This window comes from Akebia trifoliata, chromosome 14, assembly GCF_017979445.1.
Source record: "Akebia trifoliata isolate Shusen 1 chromosome 14, ASM1797944v1, whole genome shotgun sequence".
Taxonomy (NCBI): domain Eukaryota; kingdom Viridiplantae; phylum Streptophyta; class Magnoliopsida; order Ranunculales; family Lardizabalaceae; genus Akebia; species Akebia trifoliata.
The window spans coordinates 21,477,142-21,505,052 of record NC_141388.1 but is presented as its reverse complement, the minus strand read 5'-3'; the positions used below and the strand labels follow the sequence as shown (position 1 = coordinate 21,505,052).

Here is a 27,911-nt window from a genome sequence, read left to right as displayed (position 1 = left end):
CCATTATTTAGAAAGTTAAGAAATCCTTATTAACTGATAAAGCGCAAAGTCCGAAGATAAGAAAAATCTACAAAAACCTTTACCAAAGATCTATCACAAATAAAGTCACCGTCAAAATAATTTTCTAAATCGATAAAGCGCGAACCCCGAAGAAAATAAAAGCTACATACATCACCATTTTATACTTAATTGTTAATCAGAGGAAAATATTGAGATTTATACTCTTGTTTTCATCAAAATCAATAAAATCATTTGTGATCTTATTTCACAAACCTCGAGGTAGATTTGTTAAAATTTATTGTCGACAATTTTTTTTATATATATAATTTTTATTGCAAATATAAAATTAAGATTAGAATTGTTAAAAAGATATCTCTATTTTAACATTTTTTAGTCCAACATGTCCAACATTTTTACCCAGTATGAAAAATGACATGTTACTGACCATGGAAAAAAAAAGAAAATTCACATTAGATGATCTAATGTGTATTTTTGTAAATTCATGTGCTTGTTGTTGTAAGAAGTATTGAAGGTTTTTTTGTATTTGAATATTTATTTTTGATGATGGATACTTGTGTAATTCCATTATGCATTTTAATATATTTTATTAATTTCAATGTATGTTAATGCAGTTGGTTCTTGAAGATATTTTTGTTATTTGAATATTTTCTTTAATGAGATTTAATAAGTTAAAATTATTTCTATGTTTTATTTTTGAATCACAAATATAAACAAAACACAAAAAATGATTTCCTAAGAGATTTACCAATGATCACTAAGCAATAGTAAATTTTTCATTGCAAAACATTTGCGGTGCAAATAATGATATGTAGTGTAACAAGCACAAGTAGGTCTAAGAATTACGTTTTTAATTTTTAAAATTATAAAAAAATATATATATATATATTTTTTTAATTTTTTATATATGTGTAATATAAAAAACCTTTTAATCAATAATTTAAATACAGATAAATCGTTGTTCCAGTGATGTTAATCGGATAAATCAAATCGAGTCAGACTAATGATAGGGCGGCAATAAGTACGCATTTCTAAGAATTTGTATGAATCTCTAGGATCATTTTCCCAAAGGAGAATTTCTTCCCATCTCATCCGTTAATTTCGATCATTGGACATTAGAATTTTTTCCTTAAAAACATGAGAAAAGAAACATTTCTCCCAATTTTCTGGTCTGACCATTTGATTGGGCTGAAAGTAGAGAACGAGATGGGATAGCAAACGGGAACAATGAAGTTCAGAAGTAATGGTAAATCAGATTCTCCTTGGCTTTTGATGATCTTCATCTCTGAATTTTGATTCGATCCAATTCTCTGTAAGAAAAAAGAAAAAAAAGAAAAAAAACAGAGAGAAATAAAAATGATAATTCGGCCTCGCATAGAGGCGATCGTTTCGACAATCGTCTCCGTTCATCCACACGAGATAACAGCATTGCTCCACTCGTCTTCTTGTTTCTTCTTCGTAAGTTGTATTACTACTACTACTACTCTTCTGATCTCTGCATCTAATAATCCTCTTATTTCTGTAGTTTCTTTCATGATGGCTTCTCCTAGTTTCATAGAAAACTGTTTTAGTAAGCTTGGGATTCTATTATTAAAAGAAAGCCAATAATAATAATAATAATAATAATAATAATATGGAAATCTATCTAAATTAATTATGACACATTCTTGTCACAAAGTCTAATGCATTTCAAATATTGGTTTAGTGATTTTCTGTATCAATCAAACTAGTAATCCACTAATTTTATTTTATTTTCTATCAATTTTGGTTGACTACTCTTTGCAGTCCAATCTTTCCAAGAGGTCAGGCACTATTGTTAGATAAAGAAGCCTTTTCTTACATCCATGATTCTCTTTTAACATTATATATAACGTGAAGAAAATCTAGTTTTAGCTTCTTTCAATAAACTCTAATTTACAATTCGATCTAAAAATATCTAATTTATGTGTATGATTAGTAACATACTTCACAATATCCTTACATTTGTAATAAGTCTTCAAATACCAATCCCGCTACTGGTTTTTGATTAATAAATCAAATTTTATTAGAGAAATAGCTAGATAGTTGATATGATCAGACAAGCGACACAACCTCGGATCTTTGTTTCTTTTGATAGATTTTTGAAAATCAAATTTAAAGTTTGGACCAAAGAATGTGAGGATGTACTTGTGCAACTTTAGTTTCTGTTTGAACATGATTTGCAGCATTATCAATGAGCACTTGCACAACATTAGATTATCCCACTTCTTCAATTGTTTTTAAAAGAAAAAAACCAAAAAAGGCAATAAAACTTCCTGTTTTTTCTTCCCCTAAACAATTTTCAATATATTAAAACATTTCTCCCTACCTATTTGTAGCATTAACATTGATTAAATGATGATTTTTAACACTTGTCCACCCATTAAAGATTATATAAAACCCATTGGTTGGCCATGTGTCTCTTACCATTAGTGAATCTTTATCTAAATTTCTTTCTCATTGTCCAATAATGATGTCCTAGCTTTTTCAAATGATGGGAACTTATAACACTTAAGTCCACTATTCATTGTCATTGCCATTTCAAGAAAATAAGGACAAGTGCATAATGGTCTCAAGATTTTTGCATTCACCTTTGACATTCCTTGATTCTTAAATAAAATCTTTTGTTAAACCTTTCTTTTTTGTAGAATGAGAATCATTTCTCAATGATGGAATCTTTAAATTGGAGAATGACCCTTGTTTTTCAGCAGCTTCAACATCTTTTTTTATTTCCAAAAGAAGTATGTGATTTCTCAACAATACTGCATTCCTTGATATATCAGCCTTCTTCCTAGGTTAGGCAGGTGGTGTTCAAAAGAAAGGACCATCTACTTGTGTATAAGTACTTCTCCACTCTTTGTTACAATGTAGGCATCACCAAGTTTTGTTCCACCACTACTTTAACCTTTGGCAGCTCCAAGGACATGTGCTTATTTCCACAAGGTTTTATCAACCTTCGCACTACTAGATCCAACCTTTTTCATAGGGTTATCTTCTTGAAGCTCAAAAGCTCAATTTCTTCATATACAAACACGTTCTTCATCATATTGAGAGGATTTTAGATCCCTTTCTTTTCCCAATGAGAATCATGTCTCATAAAAGAAAATGCTAGTATAATTAAAAATAATAATAAAAAGAAGTCAATAATATATGACCCATTTAATTAAGAAATAGTTACATTCCATTCATATGAAAAAACACAAGAAAATTTCTACCATTCATCCAAACACCAAAAGCAGACCAAGATTCAATCATATGAAAGAGATTAAATTCTTCTATGAGAGGGATTTTGTGATGGTTGTTTATGAATAAATAAATTGAACATTAGAACACTAAAATTTTCGAATTAAAGTTTTACTAGCTAGTAGCTTTCTTTATGAAACTTTTGTGTCATAGCTTGATAGTATTAGAGATTCCTTTAGAGGTTGCGTACAGTGTAAACCCATATATCTCCCTTTCTCTCTCTGTAAGAATCATGCTAAAATTAGATAACATGATCTGGATCCTGGAAAGCAAATGAAGTCTCACACTAAATCATGGATATAAACGAGTATTAGATGCAAAGTTATTGATTCTGAAGTCTGACCACTTGTTGAATTTAATGGTTATAATTTACTTATGGTTTGGAAAGGCCCCATCATGAGGATCAAGTGTTTGGGGGAAAAACAACATTCAAGCAGTGATATCTAGTTCCTTGTGTAAGATATTGGTAGAACTAGAAGGATATCTACCATTTTTTTCCACTTGTAACATACCTCTTCTCTTTAGAATTTGATTTTCATTTAAGAGTAAGAATTTAAATTAATCAATTTGATTGATAAGGTGATCCTTTTTAGTTCAAATCTGTCTATTACCTACCAAAACTCGCGCAGACTTTAACTAATATTACAATCATCCATCAATGATCGATGTTTGACACGAGAAACATTTTCAAAACAAAGCCTATAATGAAATAGTATCTCCATCTTCCAAACAAAAGAAAAAAGAAAAAAGAAAAGTGGTGATCCTTTTTACTCAACTTCAAATCTGTGTATTACCTATCAATACTCTTAGATTAGCCAATATTACAATCCATCAATGACCGATGACCGACTTCAGAAACATTCTAAAAAAAGCCTATAATGAAATAATATCTCCACCTTCCAAAACAATTAAAAAAGCTTCGTTGAAAGGATCAATGGAGCATGTAATGTAATTGAGACTTGAAAGTGTTGAAGGCATTACTTACCTAAATTTTTGAAGATGAGAAGAAATGTCTTTTCCAAAGATGATTGCTTTTGAAGGAAGATGAGTTTCTAGATGATTTATGAAGTAGAAGACATTTAGTCTCTTTTATTTGTATATATGGAGAAGGAAGATGAGGCATTACCTTATTTTTCAAAAAATTTGTTGTATCTTCGCCTTTATGTTCATCAAACCCAACTAAAATGTTCAGCAAATCGGATTAGTTGGTTTTGAAATTGGCTAGTATGTGGTTTGTTATATTACAAAGCTAGTAAAGCCCGTATTGCGAACTAGTTCGCTTCGTACTGCTTCACAAGTCGATCTAGTAGGGATAATTTTGGTAATGCAAGTTTGGTTTCATATTCCTACTCTCTGGTGAGACCATTTTGTGGAAGAGCGTGAAGCAAAATATTATTGTTTCATCTACAATAGAGGCTGATTTGTGATGTGTTTTGAGGCCACAAGTCATTTTTTATGATTGTAGAATTTTATCTTGGGATTTCATGTCATTGACCCTATTGCTATTGAAGATACATTGTGATAATACCACAACGATTTTCTTATATAAGAATGACAAGTGATCTAATGGTGGCAACATGTGGGAGTGATATTGATTCTATTGCCAATCCGCTGAAGATATATTGTGATAATACCACAATAAAGTCTTCCTGCCAACACCGAGTTACTGAACTCATTAGCAACATGCTTACCAATAAAAAAAACGTAAAACCACAACAATTTTCTTATTTATGAATGAAAAGAATTCTAATGGTGCCAAGCGCATGGAGGTTAAACTTGGTTGTTAGAGAAAAAGTCTAGAAACTTCTAATGTTAATTGAAAATTTAAGCGACATTCAAAAAAAATAAAAATAAAAAATTGAGCACCACTCTTATCATAATTGATCCATTGACAAAGGGGTTAACATCGAAGATATATAGGGAATATGTTATTATGATGGGTTTTTTGAACAATGCATGATGCATATGGTGATGCTTGATTCTTGTTTAATGATTGACATTATTGATTGCACAATACCATTGTTTTCTTATTTTCCTATTCTCAATTTTGTCTTGGCATTGTTATGTTTGGATGTATGACAATAGGAAATGTCTTGACAAGGCAGTTACAAAGCCATTACATTGGTTAGGAGAAAACCTACACGTATACTTTTCCCCATTAATGGACTATAGTAGGAAACATTATCGAATGGTGTGGTACATGAAAGGCTGTATGACATTGTTGGCATACAACCATCATTGCCTGCATTGGTGGATTGGAATTAATGGCTATTTTCAAAAATATTGCAAGTATGGAATCCAAATTGAGCCATTTTGGAAAATTATAAATGTTTTCATCTAAAATAACCTTTCTTATCTTAATCGACTTAATGGTCCAAGTGGGAGAATGTTGGACCCACGGTCCGTGTGGCCCATTGGCCTCTCCACATTTTATAGAAAACTGTTTTAGGAACCATGGATTTTATCATCAAAAGGAAAGCCAATAATAACAAGGAAACCTATTTAAGTTAGAATTCTAAAAGTTATTCTCCATTATGTTTAGTAAGTAAACTTGATGGATTACGAAACTTACTATGTTCAACTCCTCTTTTGTGTGTGCAATTTCCATTAATCGCAAATAAACCCTAGTTGTCCCTAATAAGAGAAAAAGAGAAGAAGGTGAGTCTAGATAATCGGTTCACCAAAGGGGTTTAATTACTTGGACTTTGATCAATTGCTCATTGTTTTGTTGCTTGATTCCAATAATCCAACGTACACTCTAAACTTCCTCTTCGATTAATTTCAAATCCATATAAATATTTGGCTTTTGAGATGTTATTAGTTTCAATCGATTCTATAAATATACTGTGAGAAGCATGTTTAAATTCTGCATTAATAGGTTCTTGTTATTGTGTTAAGTATATTTCTTGTCTTACAAGAAATAGATTCAATTTTATGGAGAGGTTTGTTTTCGAGTTTTCAAGTGTATTGTCGAATTTTCTCGTTTTTCTGTGTTTTTAAATTGCAGGTTTTTTAGGGTTTTGTTCATGAATTTTTGGCCTTCCAACTTGAGCTTCTTTTGATATGATAAGAATTAGGTGCTTCTATCACTGTACCTTCGTCCAGTACAGCCAGCTTTAGGGTGTTGCATTGCTTTTGTCTTTTGTGTTCTGTTTGTTTCTAATCTTGGTTTAATTTTCTGATCTTTGTTTGATTTTGAGCAGATTTTGAGTGCGTACTTTGTCGTTCTTCCTTTACGTGATGAAGGTGCAATATCATTAGGCCTAACGAACCTCCCTGGGCTTTTCATGGGTTCCTTAGTGCTCACATTAGTTGCTGCCCCTCTTTCGACTGTAATCTTCTCATTGCCTCACCTTTCCAAAGAGAAGGTATGAAAAATTTACTTTCATGCTTTTTTTTACATTTTTGTTTTTTGTGTTTGTGCATTATTACAAACTAATTAAACCTACAGATACAGTAAATTATAATGAAACTGAAAATAAAAAGATTACAAAAGTATTTTCTAAAATTATTGTAATAGATTAAAAAATTTCCCAATTTTTCTAATTTATTTTCAATTCTTATTAGTAGAACACAAAATATTTTTATGATGATATTGTGCAATGACATGCTATTTGAAAACAATGCACATATGCTTTGACCATCTCCGTCCATGTTCTTTTGGTTTTTTTCCTTTCGCTTTCTTAGGTCCTTCAACTTGAATATTTTTTTTTTATAACTAGAATTGGAATTGGCTTCTTTGGACATGCCCAAACTCAATCGATCTTCTCTTAGTTTATTGCTTATTGGAACTATTATTACATTTTCTTGAATGTGTTTGTTTATAATTTTATCTTTCCTAATCTTTCCACCAATCTCTCTTAACATCCTCAAGTATGCTATGCACGATTTATTAACATGATACTTCTTGATTGCTCAATAGTCAACATCATAAAGAATCGTTGGCCTTACTACTGTCTTATAAACTTTTCCTTTTAATTCGATTCCTATGAGTCTGTCACGTAGTAATCCAGAAGCACACCTTCACTTTAACCATCCAACCATTATTCTATGAGTAACATTTTCCTCACTCTCTCCATCCTTGTGCATAATAGATCCGAGATTACAAAAGTGGTCACTTCAGTGTTTTCTAAGCCATCATTTTTTACTGGACATTTAACCTCTTCGGTGTCAGTACTAAATTTACACTCCACATGGGTTCTACTTTTTCTAAAGCCCTTGGACTGCTAACTCCTCTCTCCATAATTCTAGTTTGGTGTTGCTTCCCTTTCTTGTCTCATGAACTAATAGTATATCACTCGCTAATAATATACATTAAAGTATGTGCTCTTGAATATGAGTAGTTACTTCATCTATAAATATATCAAACAAATACAGACTCAAAGCTGATCCCTGATGAAAATCAATTTTAGCTGGGAACACATTCATCACCTCTCCATTTGCCTTCACATTAGTCCCAACCTCGTACACACGTTCTTAATTATTTTGTGTCGATTTGGGGCTCCTTTAATCCATCAAATTAGCTTTTTAGGTACTTTGTCATATGATTTCTGTAATTGTAAGTGAATAAAAGTCATACGAAGATTATTCTACTTTTTTCTATACTTCTCTATCATTTGTCTAAGTTGGAGGAATGCCTTAATGAGTTTTGTCTTAATCAAAAATGGCATATGTGACTGCATATGCCATCACATTTGACGACCATGTCTCAAAGATTTTGGGGTCGGCTAAATGAGTATTGTTCCTCCATTCCACTCTATCCAGAGCCAAGTCTTCTGTTATTGAAAGTGGGTTCACATATATTATCAAATGCAACTGCATGTGCGCATATGCTCTGTCTGGGCATATAATCACATATGCCATCATGGGGTATGCAATTTGTCATTATGGGCATAAAACCAAATTGGTTCTCCTATATATTCATTTTATCTTAGCCTTTGTTGTTCAACTACTCTTTCCCATAGTTCCATGGTATGGCAGTATCTCTCATGAGTTTAATACCCCGATAGTAAGTACAACTTTGAATGCTCTTTTCTTCTTAAACATCATCATTGTCGAGGCCTTATCCCAAAGATTTGGGGTCGTCTAAACTAATCCTGTTCCTCCATTTGATTTGGTTGAAGGTATCCTGTGTATTGTTTGATTTACACTATATTGCTAGTCCAAATCCAGGGTAAAGGAGGAGTGTTGTATCAGGTTGGCAGCTGGTATAAAAATTCTGCCGCCTCCTAACACATTATTCAACAATGCCCCTAATAAGTGAATAATACGCTTATAATATGGACAGATCCATAAATCCATGAAATCTTCCAATTTTTTTTTTTTTGGAAAAATTCAATCACATTATATGCTCAACTCCCACATCTACAGCTGGTAAAATTTGTATAGTGAACACGAGTAATACAGCAGATTGCTAATTAGGATCTTGAATGTGATGCATCTTGATCCTGTATGGCTATTGAGCTGTGGGTGATACTGTTTTTTAAGCCGTCTGATCATTAGTTATAGGGAAAATTACTAAAAAAGAGTTAAATATTTTAATATTTACAAATAAGAATCTAATTTTTCAAAAATTACCAAAAACAAATTAAGTCGCTGGACAGTCTAGCGTTTTAGTAACTCGCTAGACAGTCCGGCGTTTTAAATGTAATTGTAAAAGCACCCTACAAATTAATAAGGGCTACCCACACCATAGCCGAATTGTTTTGAGTTATATGGGTTAAAAGTGCCTGAATGAGCTGAATTTTGGTGAGGATGGTCTCTATGATGAGGAGATCATCCTCACCAAAAATCAGCCCATTCCGAAACTTGTAACCCCATCAAAACTGGTTTACAAAAACAATGGACGATTTACGGTTCTTGAACTTGTTTTGATGGGGTTAGAAGTTTCATAATGGGCTGATTTTCGGTGACGATGATCTCCTCATCATAGAGATCATCCTCACCGAAAATCAACTCATTCCGAAACTTTTAAGCCATATAAGACAAAAACATTCGGCGATGGTGTGGGTTGCCCTTATTAATTCGTGGGGTGCTTTTATAAGTACCTGTTAAAGCAATTTATTAAAATGCTGGATAGTCCAGTGTTTTAACTACTCCAAGGGCATTTTTGGTAAAGCAATGAATTTTAACACATTAAAATGTTGGACCATTCAGCGAATCACTAAGACGCTAGACAATCAAGCGACTTAATTCGTTTTCACTAATTTTTGAAAAAAATATATTCTTTTTTGTAAATATTAAAATATTTAAACCTCTTTTAGTAATTTTCCCTTAATTACAATAATTATATCTCCATATATAATGCTTCCGTTCTCTTTCATCCTTACATTTTGCCTCTGTTGGTGTTCCTTCTCATATCCTTGTGTGATAGGTGCTTCTTGAAATTTCAGGCTTTGGTTTTGATACACAGGTTTTTTAGTGTGTCCCTTGTTGTGTTCTTTATTCTATGGCACTCTTCGTCAGCTGGATACTCCCTTTCCGGTTCCAAGGTGAGAGCGTACTTTGACAATATATAAATATATTTTGTTAAATTTCCTTATTCATTGTTGTATTTTCAGTTTTACTTTTTTCCTAATGTATTGAATTGGTGTATCATTTCCAGATTTTGGTTTCTCAATCCTCCAATTCTAAAGAAGATCAGAAGATCAATGTTACCCAAGGCAGTCCCTCACATTCTCCAACTTGGATCAGTCATGGGTGGTATTACATTTCAGTTAGAACTGCCTTGTTCCTTTGGGTATGACTAAAACCATTGTTGGTTTCTCAGAAATTAGTGATTAATTTTGACTTCCTAATGTTATTTATGTGTCTCTTAGAATTGCTCTTCTAATCAGAAATTCTGATTTTTTTTTTCTTTTGAAGGTTTCTTTGCTAAATCTTATCACTATTTCTTCGACATGGGCTAGAGTGATTGATGTGATGGACAGTGAGGTATGCGCGTGTCTTGTCAGGCAGTGTTAATGAGAATTGGTGGATTTCTTGTTAACTGTATTTCGTATTCAGTCAGGTTCAAGATTGTTTGGGTTCATTGGTGCCGGTGCTACACTTGGGCAGCTTTTTGGCTCATTGTTTGCCGCAGGAATGGCTTGGTTAGGACCTTGTATGTATGCCCTTTCCTGTCAACTGGAAGCTATTGTTTTGAGGTTCCTGGTGATTGTTTTTTTTTTTTGGGTCTTCTGAGAACTGAATTTTATTATGTTATTCCTTTCAGTTTTACTCCTCTTTGCGGCTCTTTTGATGGAGTTTGCTGCCCAATCATCCAAAGGCATCAACCAGGATGCACCCCATGATTCTGAAGAACTTCATTCCATTAGGTCAGTTGTTTATTTATTTACTCCACTTCATCTATTTCATATGGGGAGAAGAACAATTGGGAAGTTGTTTAGTACTTGAATTAATAGAGGATAGAATTAAATGGAGGAACAAGAACCATTCTGCCTATTCCAAATTTGTGTCAAGGCTTTGATGATGATAAGGAGAAAATATTTTTCAGGCTTAATCAGTCTTAATTTATGATGTATCCGGGTGGATTGCGTAATGCACACCCCTCAAAAGTAGGGGTGGATATAAAATTAGTGACGAGATCAATTTGTTAAACTTCAGTTTGTCAACTAAAACTGATTTATTGCAAAGAGTCAACTTTATAATGTTAGAGTCATCGCAGACTGAAAGATTATTGCCTTGTACAAATAAAATGACTCCTATAACCTGTAAATCTTAGTAGATCAAGAGATTGCAGTTTAAGCTGCTGGCATGATAACAAGACATTGTAAATTCTCACTTGAAGTATGGTCTCATTTTCTGTCCCTTTTCTATAATCTTTGGTGCTTTCCGCATTTGGTAGTTTCCCTTAGAGTTGGCGGACTTCAGCCCTTACCTCTAAAGAAATAATTTTATGGAGTTTGACTGTTATTTCCATTTTTGGATTATATGGAAGGAAAGGAATAACCACATGTTCGAGGGGGTAGGAAACTCTACAAGAGGTCATTAACAGCATTTTAGGTCTCATGTAAAAAAGTTTTAAGAAGTTTAAGGGCATTTTCTTTGAAGAATTCTTGTTTAGGTGGGAGATGGTTTGTTTGAATAGACAATGACACCCCTCCTGATGGATGGCTTAGCGGCAAAACTAATGACAAGGGCTTACTCCCTTTGGTTGTGTGTTTGAAACTTGGTGGCATCCTAACTTACCTTGTTGCACGTTTGGAAACTTCGGTGGGGCTGAGGCGTGCAACCTTAGGATTCGTCCTATCCCAAAAGGGTGTGGGGGAAACACTGCGATATCAAAAAAAGAAAGAAAAGAATAGGCAGTGGCATCGAGGTTTTAATATAAGTTCTTTTCTACTTTCTTTTTTATCAATATTTGGTAGGTATATGTATATCTATATATATATATATATATATATACTAGAGTTCACTTGTGCCTATGACATGATCATCCTCTCTCTTGTTAAGGGGGTAAAAGCGAAAAAATAAAGTTGGAGGGGTATTATTATAAAAAAATTGAGATTGAAGGGGTAAAAGATGAAAAATAATAAAGTGGGAGGTAAAAGAGGAAATATTATGAAGTTAAGGAAGGTGAAGAATAAATGAAATAAAGTGGATCCAAAGAAACTATAGCTTAATGAAAGGGGTATTATTAAAAAAAATTGAGATTAAAGGGGTAAGAGATGAAAAACAATAAAGTGGATTAAAAGGGTAAAAGAGAAAATATAGTAAAGTTAGGGGGGGGGGGGGGCATCCTCTTTCCGGTTAAAGGGAGTAAAAGTGGGAAAAAGTAGAGTTGGAGGGATTTATTAAAAAAAATTGAGATTAAATAGGTAAAAGATGAAAAATAATAAAATGCATTAAAGGGTTAGAAGAGAAAATATAGTAAAATTAGAGGAGGGGAAGAATAAAGGAAATGAAGTGGGTCCCATTACACTAGCTTGATGGGAGGTTTAACCCACAAAACTATTGATGATGGGACATTTGTATCACACACAATTGTTCCAACTCAGTTGTGTTTTATTATATATATATATATATATATATATCTTTCCTATTAAAATTTTACTCATAAACTATTTTATTTGTAAAACTTCTAAATATACTGCTTCTGATAAATTTTTTTTTCTTCAAATATATGGCTTAAGGATTTCCTCAGTGCTCTTTGAATTGAATGTCGTATTTGGGTATACTGGTCCTTTTAGGTTTTTCTAGTTGGTCTCTTGTATTGACTTGCAGTGTACAGGTTTTATATTTGTTGTATTTATTGCTTCTCTTTGGTATTTGACTTTAGCTGGTTTTTCTTTTAGAGAAGTGGATCAAGGTCAAAAAATTGAGGCTGATGAACAAATAAGACCTGCTCGTACAGGAATCTCACCTCGGTCTCCTACCTCTATGGTGAAACCTCAGCTTTTGGTCATGTTAGATGGTCTGCGACAGATAATGTCTTCAACTTACCTAATCTATGTGTCTTTGTTCCTATGGCTCAGTGCAGTCGTCTCATCCTTCTTCTATTTTCAGGTATAATAAGCATTTTCTTCTAATATAGCCCTTTCAATTTATACACTGCATTGTTGTTGATTCATCGATAAGATTGTTTAACCAATAAAACCAATAATCATGTAATAGAACTGTCACAAATATCTAATATTGGAAAAAAAAAAAAAACACTTAAGAACTTCATATATTTTCTGCAATGTTATTATATATCTTTCATATTTGATATGGTTAGACTGCTATATCTTTTTTTCTTATATTCTTTTAGCCTTTTATTCAGAGTCTCTCCGAAACGAAGGTAAAAGAAATGATCTATGCTATTGTTCCCACTCCCATCCACCTGATCCTACTAACTAGTTTTGCAATGGCAGAAAGTAACCGTGATTGCAATGACTGTTGTGAGCCCTCTCGAGAGAAGAAGGTTGTTTGCTCAGATTAATAGCTTCATTGCTGTCTTCATCCTTGCTGGACAACTTACCATAACGGTATGCTACTTTTATATGGTACTGGGCATGTTCTTACCTTTCCTTGCAAGTTACAATGCAAATAAGTGGTAAAAATTGTTTTCTTTCTGTTAGAATTCTGCTTGTACAGAACAGCCCTAGGGCTGCTGTGTGTGTGTGTGTCGTGCGACAGCCCATAGGGCTTTACTTAACTTGTGGTGGGTTTTTGGGTTATGGGGCACATCTTATGTTATGTATGTGGACCCCACATACTTTATTAGTGTAATTTAATATAAAGAGAAGAGAGGCTGTACCACATTTGTTGCTGTGTTTTTGTCTCTCGCTCTCTCTATCTAATCTTCTTCTTCTCCTCTCTTTCTCTTCCTCTACTACTTGCTCTAGGTTTTTTGGTTATTTTCTTGGTACCAGAGTGAAGCATTTTTTTCTTCTCTTACTTTTTTTTTGGGTTTTAAACCCTTATTTCTGCAGTTTTTTGGTGAAAAGAACTTCGGTTCCTTGTGGTGTTGCAAGATAAACCCTAGATGTGTATTTAGGGTGTGGTTGTGTGCTTGTGGTTGGTTGTGATTGAATTTTGGGGCTGCGTGGTGCTGTTTTTTTCAAACGTGTTAAACGGTTTAATCGTAGTGGGTGGTGTCTAGGTTAGTTGTTTTTGGCCGAAATTAGGTTTTTGATTTATCCCAAATCGGTGGAATTTTTTTGCGCTTCCTACCCTTTTCACTCCTCTTAGGTGTCCTTTACACCGGTTGTTGCCCTCGTTGTGTGTTTGCTCATCTTCGTAGTTGTTTTAATGGATGAATGTAGCTCTTCAAGTGAGGATTCATCCAAGCAAATTACTTCGGTAAGGTTGAATGGAAATAACTACTATTCTTGGTCCCATGTTATAAAGGTATTCCTACGAGCAAAAAAGAAAGCGAAGTACCTTATTAAAGATCTTCCTCCTGAGGATTCAAAGAACTATGAAGATTGGTGGAGTGAGAATTCATTAGTTATGACGTGACTTTGGTTAAGCATGGAACTATCTAAGGTTTCCAATGTCTCCTTGATATTGCAAAGACCTGGAGGTCTCTTGTAGAGATGTACTCTCAAAAGAGTAATGAGACTAGGGTATTTGAGTTGTTTGAATGCATGTTCACTACCAAATAAGGTGATAAACCCCTGAATAAACATTATAGCAATCTGAAAGGTGTGTGGGAAGAACTACTGCTCTATCAACCTATGAGCAATGATTTGGAAATTCAACGATGTCAAGGGGAAGAGTTCCAAGTTTCATTGTTGTTGTCTAGTCTTAACTCAAAGTACAATGTCTTCAAGGATCATATTCTGTCTAGTGAACGGCTTCCTATTACAGCGAATGCATATTCTCGCCCTCAAATAACATCCCTTATGCATTCAGCTCATTTTCTTAAGGATTCATATGCCTAAATCACTAGTGATGGTACTCGTGGGACTCTTGGTAGTGGACGCAGCGGTACTAGCAGTGGTGGTCGTAGTGGTAATCGTAGTGGCCGTGGTGGAACTCGTGGGGGTCGTGGTACTGATAGGTCAAATTGGAAATGCAACTATTGTGGTAAGACAAGGCATACCGAAGATTATTGTTGGGACAAATGGGGACGTCCTGACTATGCCTACAATGCATTTGCTGATTTGTCCACTGCATCTGTCACTCAACCATCTGCTTCCAAACCTCCGATTACTGATTCTTAGTCTCAAGACAATCTTATTGCTTAACTTAGTCAGATCCTTCAAAATTTGTCAAGTCAATCCTCACCTTCATCTATTCCAACAACCACTATGGTCAATACAGGTAATTTTGCTTGTGTAGTTGCTCAATCTTCTTCCTCTTCCTAGATTATTGACTCTAGTGTCAGTGCTCACATGTCGGATACCTCCTCCATCTTTTCTAATTTTCGCCTTATCTAAATCTCATATTGTTTTAGCTGATGTTTCTTCAAATCTTGTCTTTGCCAATGATGATCTTCACCCTACCAATAACATGATATTCACTTCTAGCATATTTTTTTCTGAATTTTCTTTTAATCTTCTATCTGTAAGTCAACTAACAAAATCACTAAATTGTTCTGTAACCTTTTCTTCTACGTCTCGTGTTTTTTCGGACCTCAAGACGAAGAAGGTGATTGGTTTAGGGCATGAACAGAATGGGCTGTATTTTTTGGACTGTTATAAGTAAATTCCTACTTTGAGTGTTGTCGTCTCTCTCTATAGTGGCATTATAGCTTGGGTCACTCATCATTGTAGAAGTTGTGTCAAGTTGTTCTTACATTGAGTTTTATTTCACTATTAGAATGTGAGGCTTGTCAGTTTGGCAAGCATCGTCGTAGTAGTTTTCTTCTTATCTAGAGAGTCGTCAGTTGAGTCCTTTTGATGTAAAGTCCATTCGAACATTTGAGATCCTGCAAGAATAAAAAGTACTTGTGTTTTTTCTTATTTTGTCATTTTTGTGGGTGATTATTCTAGAATGACTTGGTGTTTTTTAATGAAAGACCATTCTGAATCATCCAAAATTTTCTTAACTCTTTATAATGATATATTTGTTTAGTTTGAACGCTGTGTTAAAATTTTTCGTTTTGACAATGCCCTTGAATATACTCAAAATTGTATGTCTGATTTCTACAGAGACCATAGTATTATCCATCAGACTACCTATCCACATACCTCCCAACAAAATGGCATTGCTGAATTTAAACTTCGTCATGTTTTGGATGTGACTCCCACCTTATTGTTTAACATGCCTGTTCCTAACCTTATTGGGACGATGGCGTTCTTACTGTTTGTTACCTCATTAATCGAGTTCCTAAGCCTGTTTTGGGTAACTAGATACCGTTCTCTTTTTTATGTCCTAAGGCCAAGCCCTTTTCCCTTGTCCCGCATGTTTTTGGGTGTGTCCTTTGATCACATTCTTGGGATTGGCCATGATAAGTTGTCTCCTTGTTCTGTTAAGTGTATTTACTTGGGTTATTCTAGGACGCAAAAGGGCTATCGTTATTATAGTTAAAATTGAGAGAGGAAAAAGAAAATTAGATTAATTGATTAGCCCTAATTAGGCTTTAAAGGGGAATTACATAGTCTAATAAATGGAAAAGACTAAGAAGGACAAAAGACTAAAAAAGTCTAATAAAACAGAATTATTCAACACTCCCCCTCAAGTTAGTGCATGGATATCAACAACGCCCAACTTGGACAAGACACCTTCAAAGGTGGTTTTGCTAACACCTTTAGTAAGAATATCGCCGAGTTGTTGAGATGTTGGAACAAATGGAGTACAAATTTGCCTAGAAACAATCTTCTCTCTAATGAAATGTCGATCAACTTCGATATGCTTCGTTCTGTCATACTGAACCAGATTTACTACTATGTTAATGGCTGATTTATTATCACAATATATTGAAAAATGGGCTGTTACAAGAAGACATAAGTAAGCTAGTAAGGTCTTGAGTCACAACAACTCACACACTTCAAGTGTCATAACTCTGTATTCTGACTCAGTACTGGATCAAGAAATCACATCTTGCTTTTTACTATGCCAAGTTACCAAGCTGCCACAAACTTTAGTACAGTACCCCGAAGTGGATCATATATCAATCACTGACCCAGCATAATCTGCATTTGTCCACGCCTCAACACGAAGATGACCATGATTATTAAACAAAATATCTCAATTAGAATACCCCTTAAGATATCTAAGAATACGATAGATAGCAGTAAGATCAGATGTTCGAGGCAAGTGCATAAACTGACTTTCGACATTAACAGCATATGCAATGTCGGGGCGAGTCATAGACAAGTAGATCAATTTTCCCACAAGACGCTAATACTGGCCAATATTTGACAAACACTCCCCGTCAGAATTAGCCAACCTATGATTTTGCTCAATAGGAGTATCAACGGGACGAAAACCAAGCTGATTGGAGTCATGGAGTAAATCAAGGATATATTTACGTTGAGAAATAAATATACCAGAGTGGGACCACTCAACCTCAATACCCAAAAAATAGTGAAGATGGCCAAGGTTCTTAATCTCAAATTGACGTCCTAAGTAGGATTTGACCTTGGTAATGCAGTACTATCATCTCCAATAAGGACAATATCATCCACATAAACAATTAGAGCGACAGTTTTGCTCTTGGAGTGACGCAAGAAAAGAGTGTGATCAGCACAACTCTGATGGAAACCAAACTGATGATTGCCCTAGTAAAGCGCTTAGACCATGTGCAAGGAGACTGCTTCAGTCCATAGAGAGAACGACAAAGATGACAGATATGTGCAAGAGAAGCAGGTGTGAGAAAATCAGGAGGTTGGACTATATAGACTTGTTCATGAAGATCACCATTGAAAAATACATTCTTGACATCTAACTGAAACAGAGGCTACCCTCTGATTGCGACAATAGAAAAGAGAACTCGAATAGTGGTCATTTTGGCAACCAGAGCAAATGTCTCCTGATAATCAATCCCATAAATTTGAGCATAACCCTTTGCCACCAGATGTGCCTTATAACGAGCAATAAAACCATCAGGATTATACTTAAAGGTGAAAATCCAACGAAATCCAACGACATCCCACAACCTTCCTCCAAGGCGGAAGAGGAACAAGTTCCCAAGTCTGAGTCTTTTTAAGAGCATTCAACTCATCAATCATAGCTGCTTGCCACTTAGGATGGGCAATAGCATTTGCAACAGTATTAGAAGGAGAAACAACAGAAACAGAAGTAAGAAAACTCTGATAGGAGGGTGAGAGAGTAAAATCGGATATATAATTAGAAATAGGATAAGAATAAGTGCGTTTATATTTGCGAGTGATGATAGGACGATCATCACAAGGGACGGTACCAGGCGAAGCTAGAAGCGAGGAAGCGAGGAAGCGAGCTGGTCTGGCATAGAAGTGATAGTCGTATTGTGTGATTGCGTGATTGCTGAGAGTAAACCTGTAATGAAAGAGGTGACAAGCTAACAGGGGGTGGAGAAGGAGGAATAGGCATAGGAAGAGGAAATTACAAGGGAGAGGGATCATCATTAGGAGAATCTAGAGGAAACCACTTGGATTGAATGTCAATTGACCCATTGTAGTATGAGGTATGTTCAAAAAAGGAAACATCCCAAGAAATGAAACGCCTTTAAAAAGAAGGATGATAACAGCGGTATCCTTTCTAGGTAGAGGAATAACCCAAAAAGATACATTTATGGCATTGGGGTTAAGTTTAGTATGAGTTTGGTCAAGAATTTGAATAAAACAGACGCACCCAAACACGTGTGGAGGGAGTGGAAATAAAGGATGATCCGGATGGAGCTGAGAGAAGGGCGTGGCAAATTGAAGAACTCGAGAGAGGGTTCGATTAATAATGTAAACAGCAACAAGAATTGCATCGGCCCAATAGGATTGTGGCACGTTCTTGCCAACAGAAAAAGCACGGGCTAACTCCAGAATATGACGATTTTTCCTTTTTAATCTACCATTTTGCTGAGGAGTCTTTACATTGGACATTTGATGCTCAATGCCAGACTTTAAACAAAGTTTCAAAACCTCACTATAGGTGTACTCACTTCCATGATTAGAATGGAAAGTCTTAACGGTACAACCAAACTGGGTATGAACCATAGCAAGAAATTGCTTGAAGATCCCATATACTTCACTCTTGTGTTTTATAAGATAGACCTAAGTGATGCGACTGTGGTTATCGATGAACAAGACAACATAGCGAAAATCGAGAGTGGATGTGACTAGAGAAGGACCCCACACATCAGAGTGAATTAGGTCAAACATAGCAGGTGCAGTAGTATTCATACTAATAAGATAATGAGAACGTACATGTTTAACTAATTAACAAGTTTCACACGAAAAATCAAGTAAATTGTTATTATGAAATAAACTAGGGAACATGTGTTTCAAATATCCAAAGGAAATATAGCCTAAGTGTAAGTGCCAACGTATTACAAGAGCCTTATTAGACTGATTATTATTACTAAACTAAGAAATAGAATGAGTGCTAGGTGAACCGGGTGCATCCAAGATATACAAGTCATTCACTTCACGTCCAGTGTCAATCGTCTTCTTCGACCGGAGATCCTGAAAGACACAATGAGAGGGATAAAAAGTTACATTGCAATTCAAATTTTTGGTAATGCTACTAATAGATATAAATTTAGTAGTAAGTTGAGGAACATGCAGTGTATTAGTTAAGGATAAAGAAGGTGTAACAGAAAATAGACCTTAACCAACTACATAGGACAAATAACCATCAGCAAGGCGAACCTTGCGATGACCAGAACAAACACTATAGGTTTTGAATAGGGAGGACGTACCGGTCATATTATCTGAGGCACCAGAATCAATGATCCATGGGGAGGAAATGGTCGAAACACCGTGTGCAGATGCAAAGGTACCTGAATGAGCGAAAGTAGAGACTGACTGAAATGAAGTCCCCATCTGATTGAAGAATTTCCTAAACTTGTCAAGCTTAGCCTGGGATAAAGATACCGTATCCGAGGAGAAGGTAGTAGCTGAAGGAAGTACTAGATCAGTAGTTGACTGAGAGACTACATGAACTGAAGATCAATGAAACGGTTGATATTGCTGATTAGGATGACCATGAAAATCATAACAGCAGGCCTTTACGTGACCCAACTTTCCACAATGATCACATTTATGTAGTTGATGTGTAGGCAGAGACCCATTGGGAGGTTATGGAGAAGGTAGGCGAGCAAGCATGGTGGAGTGGTCTCCTAAAGAATGAGGTAGAGCAGCTATGCGGTGACTCTTATTAGCTAAGACATAAGAATACGTTGTCTATAGGAACAGAAACGGATCCATATCCAATAAATGGACTCTCGCATGCTCAAACTCATCCCGAAGACTGGCTAGAAATTGAAAGACTCAATTCTTATCCAGAATCGACGCATATAATCCTTTATCAAAAGGGTCCTTCCACGCATAGGACAAGGAATAGAAAGTCAACTCTTCCCATCGAGCACGTAGTTGTGATATATATATGGTGACTGAAGAGTCACCTTGAGAGGCGGGAAATCTCATGCTTTAAGTTAAAAATATGGACAATGTTTTGACGTTGTGAGTAGATGCTCTTTGCGGAATCCCATATCTGTTTTACTGTCGTGAAGAACAAAAAACCCGTTGCAATGTGTGGTTGCATAAATGTAACTAATCAAGAATGGACCATAGAATCATTAGCAAACCAGTTGGAGTAAGTAGTGTTGGTCGGTGCAGGTTGTTTGTCTGCCCATGTGAGGTAACCGATCTTTCCTTTACCACCAATGAACATTTTAATCAATCTTGCCCAAAGAAGATAATTGGGACCATTTAATTTCACTGTGGTAATTTGAATGCCTGGAAAGTCAGTTGAATGAGAGAGAAGACCACTCGATCCACCACTATTACTGATGATCGAAGAAGAAGATGTCTTGGAGGCCATCAAATAGTCAGTATGCTTTGGTTTGAAGAAAGTTCAAATAAGAAGAGGGGACGAATCACGAGGGAAAAATAAATGATCACAGCACCTTAAAGATGACAATACACGATTGTAAGAGGTGTGGAAGGTGAATCAAACACGGTTGTAGGTGACCCAAGCAGGCATTAACTCAATCATAGGGCACCAAGAATCAATTCTGTCGCTGTGGTAAGTTTCAAACAGTCACTTACTGTTGTTACAACCGTCAAACAACAACACTGTTGTGAGTGCAGCCCCAAACAAACAGTTTTCTGTGATCGCCACCCCAAACAGCAACATTGTTGTGATTGCAGGCTCCAAACCAACAGTTTTTTGTGATCGCCCGCCCCAAACAGCAACACTGCTGTGAGTACAACCCTCAACCAGCACCCTTGCTGTGATCGCAAGCTTGCAAACAGGGCTTTGCTGTGATCGCCAATCCTTGTGGAGGTCCAAACCTATGTCGCCTGCCTTAGTCTTCAGCAAACAGCCAAGTTGTTGTCATCGCAAGCCTCTGTGGAGGTCCAAGATGCCATCTTTAGGCCTAACCAACACCAACTAGCAAACTTGATGTTGCTGCAGCCCTTGATGGTGGCTACACTACTGCCGTAGGGATTCAAACAATCCTCAAGACCCTATCGCATGATGCGATTAGAGTGTGGAGCAAAACAGGATCCCCCGTAAGAGTGATATGTATTGAAGACGAGAGGTGTAGAGTATAGATTTAAGAAGGAGGAGGGCGATAGAGTTTGTAGTAGAAAAAAAATGGGGGGGGGGGAGGCTAATACCAAGGTAAAATTAAGAGAGGAAAAAGAAGATCAAATTAATTGATTAGCCTTAATTAGGCTTTAAAGGGGAATTACATAGTCTAATAAATGGAAAAGACTAAAAAGGACAAAAGACTAAAAAAGTCTAATAAAACAGAATTATTCAACAGTTATGATCCTGTAGGACATCAATATTATACTAGTACTAATGTCACCTTTTTAAAGTCGATTTCATTTTTCTCCACTTTGGGTTGTCAATGCAATTTTGATCTAGTTCATAGTTCATTCTTATCGGGGAGATTTAGTTTTGCCTATTGTTCATCTTCCAGTGTCTTCTTTTCCTCGTTTACAGGTTTATCAACGCTCTAAGCATCATCCAATTGTATCTTATGGTCCAACCGTAGTCGAACCCTCACTTGACTCTCTTGACTCTCTTGCTTCTTCTAAGGACCCACCTTTTCCCGCCACGCCCTCATCCTCCATGTTACCTATTGCTTTGCGGAAAGGTATTCGTTCCTGCACTAACCATCTTATTTCTAATTTTGTATCTTTCCATTGCCTTTCCTATACTTTTTGTTCTTTCACATTTTCGTTGTTTGCTATTTCTATTCCTAATGCCTTGACTTCTTCTAGATGGAAACTTGTTATGGATGCATGTCCTTTATCAAAATCAAACTTGAGACCTCACCGCTCTTCCTTCCAAGAAGATTATTGTTGGTTTTTGTTGGGTGTACACGGTAATGTATCAACCTGATGGCTCGATTGATCGCTTTAAGACTCGATTAGTGGCTAAATGGTATACTCAGACTTATGGTGTGGATTACTGTGAAACTTTTCACCTGTTGTTTGCCTCAATTCCGTTAGAATTTTATTATCTGTCACAATAAGTTCTAATTGGTCACTTTGCCAACTAAACATAAAAAATGCATTTCTTCATGGAGATTTACACGAGGAAGTGTATATGGATCAGCTCCCAGGTTATGTAGTTGAAGGAAAAGAACATCTTGTGTGTATGTTGAATAAGGCGTTGTAGGACTGAAACAGTCTCCATGTGCTTGGTTTGACAAATTTAGTTTTGTGGTGCTTCGTTATGGATTTCAGCATTCCAACTCTGATCATTCTGTATTTACTCAGCATTCTATCAGGTATTATTGTTCTTATTGTGTATGTGGATGACATTATTGTCACTGGTAGTGACTTTGTTGGTAATGCCTAGTTGAAGGCTTATTTGGGTATTCAGTTTCATACAAATGACTTGGGCCTTCTTTGTTATTTCCTTGGGATTGAGGTTGCACATTCCAAGGATGAACTCAGTCTATGCCAACACAAGTATGTGTTGGATTTATTATCTAAGCTGGTACTTTGGGATCTCATCCAGCTGATACTCCCATGGATCATTCTGTCAAGTTTGATGCTGAACAAGGAGAACTTTTTTAGGACACTGGGAGGCATTGGCGATTGGTTTGCAAGCTAATATATCTCACAGTTACTCATCCTAACATTGTTTATGCTGTGGGAGTGATTAGTCAGTTATGCATGCCCTTAGACAACCTCATTGGGAAGATATATGTCGTATTCTACACTATTTGAAGGGTGCTCTTAGAAAATGGTCTCTTGCACTGCCTTTCATCCTTCTTGATTATTTTTGGATACACTGATGTTGACTAGGCTGGGATTCATTCTAATCACCGATCTACCTCTGGTTATTGCACATTTGTTGGTGAAAATCTTATTACTTGGCTTTGTAAGAAGAAAAACGTTATGGCTCGCTCTAATACTGAAGATGGATATTGTGCAATGACCTACACTGCTTTTGAGATGTGGGTTCATTCTCTTCTTCGTGACATGGGCGTTGATGTTCCATTACCTATGTAGATGTATTGTGACAATCAGGTTGCCATTTTTATTGCTAACAACCCTATCTTTCATGAGCGCACCAGGCATATCGAAGTTGATTGTCACTTTGTTTAGGATTTACTCATGTGTAAATAGATTGTCACACCCTATGTGAAGTCGAGTGATTAGTTGACTGATTTTTCTCACTAAGCCCTTATTTCATGTACTTTTTTCTTCTTCATGACCAAGCTGGGCATTTTTGATATGTATGCTCCAGCTTGAGGGGGAGTATTAGAATTTTGTTCATACAAAACAACCCTAGGGCTATTCTATGTGTGTTGTGTGACAACCCATAAGGTTTTGCTTAACTTGTGGTGGGTTTTTATGTTATGGGGCCCACTTTATGTTATGTATGTGGGCCCTACATACTTTATTAGTTGAATTTAATATAAAGAGAAGAGAGACCATACCACAGTTGTTGTTGTGTTTTTGGCTTTCTCTCTCTAATCTTCTTCTCCTCCTCTCTTTCTCCTCTACTGCTTGCTCTAGGTTTTTTGGTTATTTACTTTCTCTATGTGAATCCTTCCAGATATGCCACACGATAGGATTATGTTATAGGTCTTCGGACATGCATTAACATTCCTAGATTTAGTGAGGAATCTCATCATACCTTAGCTGATGTAAGAGAAACTTGGAAATGGATGAAGAAATCAACACAATCGTTATCCAAATCTATCCATTGCAAACCTTCGAGATACCACCCTGGTCTCCCTGTAAAACAAGTTTGAATCAAGTATTATAATTTTTTTTTTTAATGTAGTTTGAATAAAGTTTGGTTCAAACTCAAAAATTTAATTCAAACATGTGTACTACACACACAGTTTCTAGTGTTTAGAAAAAAAAAACAGAAAATTGTTGTTCAATTCAAAGTTTGGAATAATTGATGAATTTTTGGGACCTAACGAAATAATTTGTGTATTAGTTGTGAATAATTGAAAAATGATTTAATAAGAGCCATTACAAGATCATCCCTTGGTTTTAATTGGGAAAAGTACGGAAAGGATATATTTTTGAAAATTATTGCAATTATGGATAAGGCTGATAAAGATTGCATTTACACAAATAATTGCACCCAATTCCTTTTTCTCCAAAATCCTTCTTTTTTGTTCCTATTTTTCCCTTCTATTATTTAAACTATATTTTAAAAAAAAAATGTATTGTTTAAATAATAACCATAATCATGTTTTATTGAACCAAGTATTTTTTTTTTTTTAAATTATACTTCTTAGTAAAGGGTTTGTTTTGCCCTTTTGATGTTCCTTAAAATCTATTATTAAACTAATATTTATAGAAATAATGTGATACAAACAGAGTGAAATAGAAACTAAAAAAGGATTCTAGGATAAAAATGAATTAGGTGCAATTGTTTTTGTAAGGTAAAATCTTTAGTTGCCATATTTTGAGGCCACCACTGTATTTTTGTAAAGTAAAATCTTTAGTTGCCATATCTGAGCTTAACTACGGTTATGGTTACAAAGATAATGACTAAATCCAAAGGGGAAGAATCAATGAAGATGTAGCAGTTGTTTGACAACATGGCCAGTTAACATCTTCCGTGTCATTAGCAGTGGAAGCAACTTGAATCATGTACAACACCTCAGAAATTGTTCTGAAAGAAGTTCCAGGAATTATATGTGGTGAGCAAGCTTGATGGTTGCAAAAAATGCAAGCTGAAACCTATTTGTGAATCTTCAAAGCGAAGGACCAACGAATTGATGAGAAACCTTTGTTATAGGCTTGTAGCCGAAGTTAGTTGTAATTTTACTCGTTAAGCAAATGCAGTGAAAGTGATCTAAATATTTGTGACAATAGATTCTTCATTTTAATCAACTACTTATTTTCTCTACTATTACAGGGGCGTATACTTACAGTTGCTGGGGTTACTACTGCTATTTGCTCGGCTCCTTGTGCTGCCTTTTCAAGTATGGTTGCTATTGCTGTTTGGCCAACCTGGATTGTCGTTGCTGTTTCTGAGACTGTGCGAAAGGTTTGTGTTTTAGAGCTGTTTTAATTCATGCTTTTATCTGTCAGAATAAATTTGCTTTTCAGGGAAATTTTAGAGTTAATTCTCCTTCTACAATTGGTTTCTTTCCATGGGAATATCAACTCAATATGGGAGACAATTCAATCCAATTAAGGTGCCATGACTGACGTGGCAATATTGAGTGGAACTGATCAGTTTGCCTTTTTGTTGCATCGCAGGTGGTTACATACGTTTTAGCAAGACCTGGAAGGGAACTTTTATTCACTGTTGTCTCAGTGGATGAGAAATACAAGGCCAAGGTAATAGATTCTCTTAATGATCTTCTCTATCGTTCAAAATGCAGAGAATGAAAAGCAGAGGTCGTTTTAGACGTAGCCATAATCACCAAATTCTCCTACTTATTGAAGAAGTCATGATTTAATCATGACTTTTTTCCTTCCCCGATTTAAACAGGACTTTTTCAATAAATCATGGATTCTACAAATTTCACGATTAAATTATGAACTTCTTGATTAAACCGTGAACTTTATGATTAAGTTTAAATTAAAACAAAAGATGAAATTGAAGCACAAGTAAGAGAAGATGACCTTGATGAAGATGATGGTGACCACTTTATTGATGAAGCATTAGATAATGAGGATGCAAGTGAGGAGGACATTGAATATTTTTATATTTTGAATCATATAAACCTTGAATGTGTTGTGGACTTGTGGTTACTTCTTGTGGATGCAAAGATGATATCTATACATGGGTTTGGTGATAAATTATTGTGTTTTAATATGAGATTTGGTGGTATACTATGAGAACGCCTAATATGAACAATTGTTCAGACTTATGCCTAGCTCGATTTCTTTCTGATTTTACCTAATTTTTCCCTTGCCGACTTATTCCCGAATCCCGACTTGGTGACTATGGACGTAGCAAAGGTTATCTTTGTCTCTTATGTTTAAGGTTCCATCTTTTTAAAGGGTTTCGACCTCTTTAAGTTTTGGCAAGAACTATAAAACATGGTTTCTTCATGACTTTAAGCAAAATATTATGTCTCTGTAGGTATGCATTGATGTAATTGTTCAAAGACTTGGAGATGCTACTGCTGCAATAATGTACAAGCTTCTGTTCAGCACTCTGAATATGAGAATATCAATGGTCCCTCTCTATGCCTTGCCAGTACGTATAATATACATTTATCCTTTAATAATTCTTCAACAAATCTGATATATTGATCACTAATATCTGCAACCTCTGATTTTTCTTCTCTCTCATATCAACCATCATCCCTAAGTTAACAGTGTCACTTGGATTAGGTGGTGTTGGAGTCTCAAATATGTTTCACCTATGTTGTATGGATGATTCTTGATATTTTAAGTGAAAAGTTAAAATATGTCCGTTCCCTTGGTGTTGTTATTCAGGTCTGTTTCCTTTGGATAGTCATCGCATTCAAGTTGGGATGTCGCCAAGCATACTTAGCCAAGATTCAGGCAATCTCCATGCCTTAAAGATTTTTGTAAAGAGGATGAGGTGGTGGTTTATTTTTTGCCCCCGTTTTACATTTGTTGCAGACTAGACCCATGACAATGCCCATGTTTAGACTGGAATATTGGGGTAGCATTGAAGTACTATGCCATCCACAGTTGTGCGGATGTCTTGAGTACATTTTGTTCCACATCCTTATTACCCTTTTTTTAAGTGTCCCAACACTATTACCTATTAATCAAAAGTAAATTAACTTGGGGATCTTTATTGAAACTCATATGTTCGATTTTTGTACCATTGGAGCTTTCATCGATGTATTTGGGGCTGTAACTGGTGTGAAAGCAAATGGAAAGGAGACGAATGGACTCCCACTTAAGATTAGTTTACATCATGGAATGATTTTAAATTATGTATTAGTTATAGATGAAATGACTGCTGATATTCAAGAATATGTAACTTGATGTATGTTATTTGAGGATGTAGTATTAGTTGATGAGAAACAGAGGAAGTCAACACAAAAATTAGAATTGTAGAGAGGTGTTGGAGTTCAAGGGCTCCAAAAATATGTAGTGCCAGGACTCTGTTTATTTTGTAGTGTAAATGTAGTATTGATACGTAGGATGATGAATGTTTGGGAAAAAATTGATGGTCTAGAAATGTTTTGATGCCATGACTTCCATTATTTTTCATCCATTATACGTGAAGATGGAGGAGTTTGAAGATATCTCTTTAAATTAGAGCTGAATGATTAAAGTGGAGTAGCGTTTTCAAAATACTATTTGATAAATCAATATTAATCAAATTAAAAAATAGCAATAAGATAAGCTATACTTAAAGGAGGCGAATGTTGGTTGGTCACTGAGCATAATGTTAATAAATTAAGTGCAACAGAGATGATGATGGGTGAGTGGAAAGACAATAAATGATAATATTAGAAATGAACACATGAGAAAAATGTAGGAGTCTATCCAATAGAGACAATAAATTGTAGGGATCACTTTGTTACAGTTTTGCGTATGTGTATGTGTAGGGGATAATTGTCTCACTCAATAATTTTTTATTTTTTTTTGAGGGGGAAATGTCTCACTTTACTATAGTTTTGTGGGGAT

At 35.4% G+C, this 27,911-nt stretch overlaps 1 protein-coding gene across 2 annotated transcripts; it reads left to right on the top strand.

Annotated features, from left to right (window-relative positions):
* The first annotated feature begins 1,169 nt into the window (after window positions 1-1,169).
* LOC147386538 (TLC ATP/ADP transporter) lies at window positions 1,170-27,075 on the top strand. Of its 2 annotated transcripts, XM_086422378.1 has the most exons (13): window positions 1,174-1,476; window positions 6,483-6,647; window positions 9,672-9,770; window positions 9,884-10,018; window positions 10,144-10,212; window positions 10,285-10,381; window positions 10,493-10,595; window positions 12,576-12,786; window positions 13,134-13,247; window positions 25,201-25,332; window positions 25,548-25,628; window positions 26,380-26,496; window positions 26,739-27,075. In XM_086422378.1, exons 1-13 carry the CDS (start codon window positions 1,375-1,377, stop codon window positions 26,823-26,825), a joined length of 1,512 nt encoding a protein of 503 aa, XP_086278504.1. In that variant the 5' UTR covers window positions 1,174-1,374; the 3' UTR covers window positions 26,826-27,075. The 2 variants fall into 2 exon arrangements, with proteins under 2 accessions (XP_086278505.1, XP_086278504.1); XM_086422379.1 differs by lacking the exons at window positions 25,201-25,332; window positions 25,548-25,628; window positions 26,380-26,496; window positions 26,739-27,075 and adding an exon at window positions 21,802-25,177 and having other exon boundaries at window positions 1,170-1,476.
* The last annotated feature ends 836 nt before the right edge of the window (window positions 27,076-27,911 follow it).